This window comes from Octodon degus, unplaced genomic scaffold (assembly GCF_000260255.1).
Source record: "Octodon degus isolate 3935 unplaced genomic scaffold, OctDeg1.0 scaffold00007, whole genome shotgun sequence".
In the NCBI taxonomy this organism is placed as follows: Eukaryota; Metazoa; Chordata; class Mammalia; order Rodentia; family Octodontidae; genus Octodon; species Octodon degus.
Window position 1 is genome coordinate 23,290,252 of NW_004524583.1, and position 3,736 is coordinate 23,293,987.

At 41.8% G+C, this 3,736-nt stretch overlaps 1 protein-coding gene across 1 annotated transcript in view; it reads left to right on the top strand.

Moving 5' to 3' along the window:
* LOC101589996 (dehydrogenase/reductase SDR family member 7) overlaps positions 1-3,736 on the top strand; it is a 35,449-nt gene that overhangs the window by 18,532 nt on the left and 13,181 nt on the right. Inside the window, exon 3 of the mRNA XM_004624925.1 lies at positions 692-744. Coding sequence (XP_004624982.1) covers positions 692-744 — 53 coding nt within the window. The remainder of the gene's footprint in view (positions 1-691; positions 745-3,736) is intronic.

A 3,736-nucleotide genomic window follows, 5' to 3' on the forward strand; every position in this document is an offset into this window, starting at 1 on the left:
ATACTGGCTTTTGGATCCCTTTCTTCATGGAGTCTGACAGTTTGCTATAAGTCCCTCTAGCTTTAGTTAAGAGAGGCCACACCTGTATTAACTATCAGTATGAAATACCTGAGTTACATCAGAAATCAACCAGACGGCCTTATACACTTCTTATGAAATCTATACCATTCAGTTGGATTAAACCAGTGTCCCATTCAGTGTCTTACATTTGGCCCCCTTTGTAAGCCAGGGGCACTGCTGAGGAATTTCTCCTTTTAACACTGTGGCTCTGAGTTTTATGTCACAAATATAAGGCCTGGCTCTATCTATAGGACCAAAGCTATTGGACACTGTGTAGCCAGTGTCCTTAGAACTTTTTCTTACCAGAATTCTGTCTGTCTTTGGGAACCTGTTTTGACCAATGAAATACTCTTTAAGCCTTTGTACATGAATAACAAGATATATTACATTTGTAAACACTAGTCTTTGTATTTAGACAGGCTAAAATCTCTCTGGGATGAGAGCTCGGCTTTTCAGCATGACTAAAAGGAATGAATGAAGAGAAAGTTATCTCAGGTACAGCTTAAGCAAGGTATCTTCTAAAGTCTGTTTCTACTGAGGTAAGATGACTGGAAGGAAGGTCAGGGTTGGAGAAGGACAAAGAGACCTGTGCCAATGTCCAGCAATAGGCTGGGTTTCTTTTCCCTTATAGTCATGATCACCCAGGGCTCCTCCATAGAGATGATAGGCAGAGATAACAGTCCAGTCAGAGGGAGGAGGCAGGCCCAGGGCCCTTTAATTCTAATGGACCACCTGGGAAACTGAGTCTGAACTCTGGAGCCTCCACATCAGAGTGCAGTCTCATTTCCAGTGGCTGCCTTGGCAGTTAGACACGGCTTGTGGCCTTCTTAAAGTAGTCCCTCTTATGCTGGCTTGGCTTTTGACAGCAGAAGCCAGTGAACCTTGCTGTCATTGAGCTCTTCTTGGAGCTCTGAGTATCAGATTTAGGGTCTGTTTTGAGGCTGCAACAAAGGTAGCCATTTTTGATCTCTTTGTTTTCTCTCCCTGGTTTTCTCCCAGTCCTGATTGTAGGACACCAAGCAAGCAGTTTTTACTAAAGTTTCAAGTGAGTTGTCTGGAGCAAAAGCTGTCTCTTGCAGTTCTTTTCGAATATCTGGAGCTGACTGAGAAAGGAACTTATCTGTAAGAGTAATCTGTCCCTCTAGTAAACATTCTAAGAATGCACAGGGGTTTTCACCTTTTTCCTATTACATAGCTGAAAATTTAAAAGAGCTAGAAGGCTTAGTTTTAGTTCTTTTTAGACTTTCAAGAATATATACTAGGGCTGGTGAGATGGCTCAGTGGTCTAAAGCACCTACTTAGAACAAGCTAAGCTAAGCAAAGCACAGAGATGGCGGTTCAATCCCCCAGCACCACATGCCAGCCAGTCCCACCCCCTGGTGGGCTGAGCTGGCCACACACACACACACACACACACACACACACAATAAATAAATAAATAAATAAATAAATAAATAAAATCCTCTACAATCTCTTAAAAAAAAAAGAATATATACTAGCAAATGTATTTTATTCCAATCTCCTGCCTATTAGGCCAACAGGGCTCTTTGGTAGGAACTGCTTGGGCTGCAGTGAGAACAGGTAGTTCCACTGGCTGTGTATCTTCTAGTTGTTTAAAATTAACAATATCAATCTCCAAATGCAATGGCAGCTTGTAATGCTGCCTGACTCTCATTAGAGAGCAAAGCTTGGGTTAAAGTGATCATTGCATCTTTCCAATCCAGTTTGTAAGCCTGACTAAATTCTCTAAAGACATCAGTGCACTGGTCAGGGTCATCTAAAGATTTCCCAAGCTCTGATTTTATCTGTTTTAGGTCACTGAGAGAAAAAGATAGATGGACTTTGGAAGGTCTAAATTCTCTATTTACTTCTTTAAAGGATATTATCTACAAAGATCTTGCATGAACCCAGCTAAGGACAGGTGTAGCCTTGTAGAAGACTGGATTGCAGCTGTTGCAGAAGCCCAACTTTTGAAAGGCAAATATGGAAAATCTTACTTTCAGTGATCATGGGTGAGGCTATAATTAAGGCTGTCCTGTCCTTAGGCTCCAAAGTTTAGTGGATGAGCAGCCCTAGGCTCTGGGATGGTGAATGCCTTAGGCACCTGAGCTCACTTGTTTTCTTGTGGCGCGTGTCTACATTTCAAAACTAAATACCAAGGACCCTCTTAATGCAAACAAAATCTGAACATGAGACTTTTTTTTTACAATATCTTTCTAGTTATGAAATAGTGTCATAATTGATACTTTCCTCTGCATTGCATTTTGGCTCTAGGAGGTACACAGGCCACGTACACATGCAGAAAAATATTAAACAGCTTTTTTCAGCATGTATGGATCTAAGAACTTCTGGTGCCTAATGATGCACTCTAAAGGAGTGACAGACTGTGAGATGTATATATCTGGAAAACAATAAAATGTTTAGGGTGTCCCCACCTTGTTTCCAATTGATTCTGCCTCAAGGCATCCCCTGAGTAGACCAGTCCAGAGCAGGTGGCTGCTCAGTTGGAGAGAGGGGAGACAAGATCTAACCAGTTTATCCACCTTCCAACTGGCATGCGATTTTATCCACCAAAATGTCTGACAAACCATGCTCTTACTCTTGTTGAATATTTGTAAGTATATGTTACAATTGGTCTAGGGACAGAAATGTCTACAAAAGGAAACATAACTATTGCATCAAAAAGTGTGTTGAAAGCAGAGCACCTCTCTTGCTGTGTGAGATCGCCTTTGGAGATAGACAAAATAGACAGTTGACTGGAAGAGCTTTGCCCTGGGCTCTAGGGCAAAGGAATCTCCAAGACACATGTGTTCCTTCATCTAGTCGCCAAGTTAACTTCCCAGCAACAGGGTGAGGACATGTTAAATCTTTGGGACTCACAGATTTACTTATATTTACTTCTACTTATCCTTACTTATGGCTGACAAAAATCTCTTTTTTACTCTCAATGTACAAGGCACAGATGTAAATCATTCCCCTGATAACTGCTATAAAATGTAAACTATTGCAAGGTGCCTCAGCCTAATTTCTGAAGTAGTGGCTAATTAAGTGATTCTGCAGAAAAGCTTCAGGAAAACTTCTAGTTTAGTAGCAAAGAGAGAAACAAGTACAATAGGGAAGTGGAAATCTTTCAGGGATAAAGAGCCACTTTCCACCAAGCACCTTTGGGTATCTACCAGACAGTAGCGCTGGCCGTGACCCCTCACATGTTCTTAGCTTGAATTGGCCCACAAAACCAGAGATCAGTCTCCAGAAAGGAATCCAGCTATCTCTCTGGTCAACATTCCATCAGCCATAGGCTTCAATGGGGATTCACCAAGGAATGGCTGGGGAACCCTGTCCTGTGCTTCAAAGAGCAGCTGCTGCTCTAAGAGCATTTACTATATGGCCAAGTGACCACTGGCTATCCGAGTTGTACAAGGGTTAAAAGCCTGAATAAGATTATGTAGCACTTTAAGTAAAGTCTTTAAAGTCTACAACTTAGCTCTTATGCACCTAAATGATAACTAAAACTAAGAGAAAAGGTTGAGAACCTTCCTCACACTAAATGTATTTTGATCCCATAAGTGTGCTGCTTTTGGAGATAGCTCCTTCTGGTGTCACCCAGAAGTTGGTTCTCTCCACTGTGTCTCAGGTTTAGCCTCCTGAAGGAGACCTGCCCAAAACACTAAGCTAT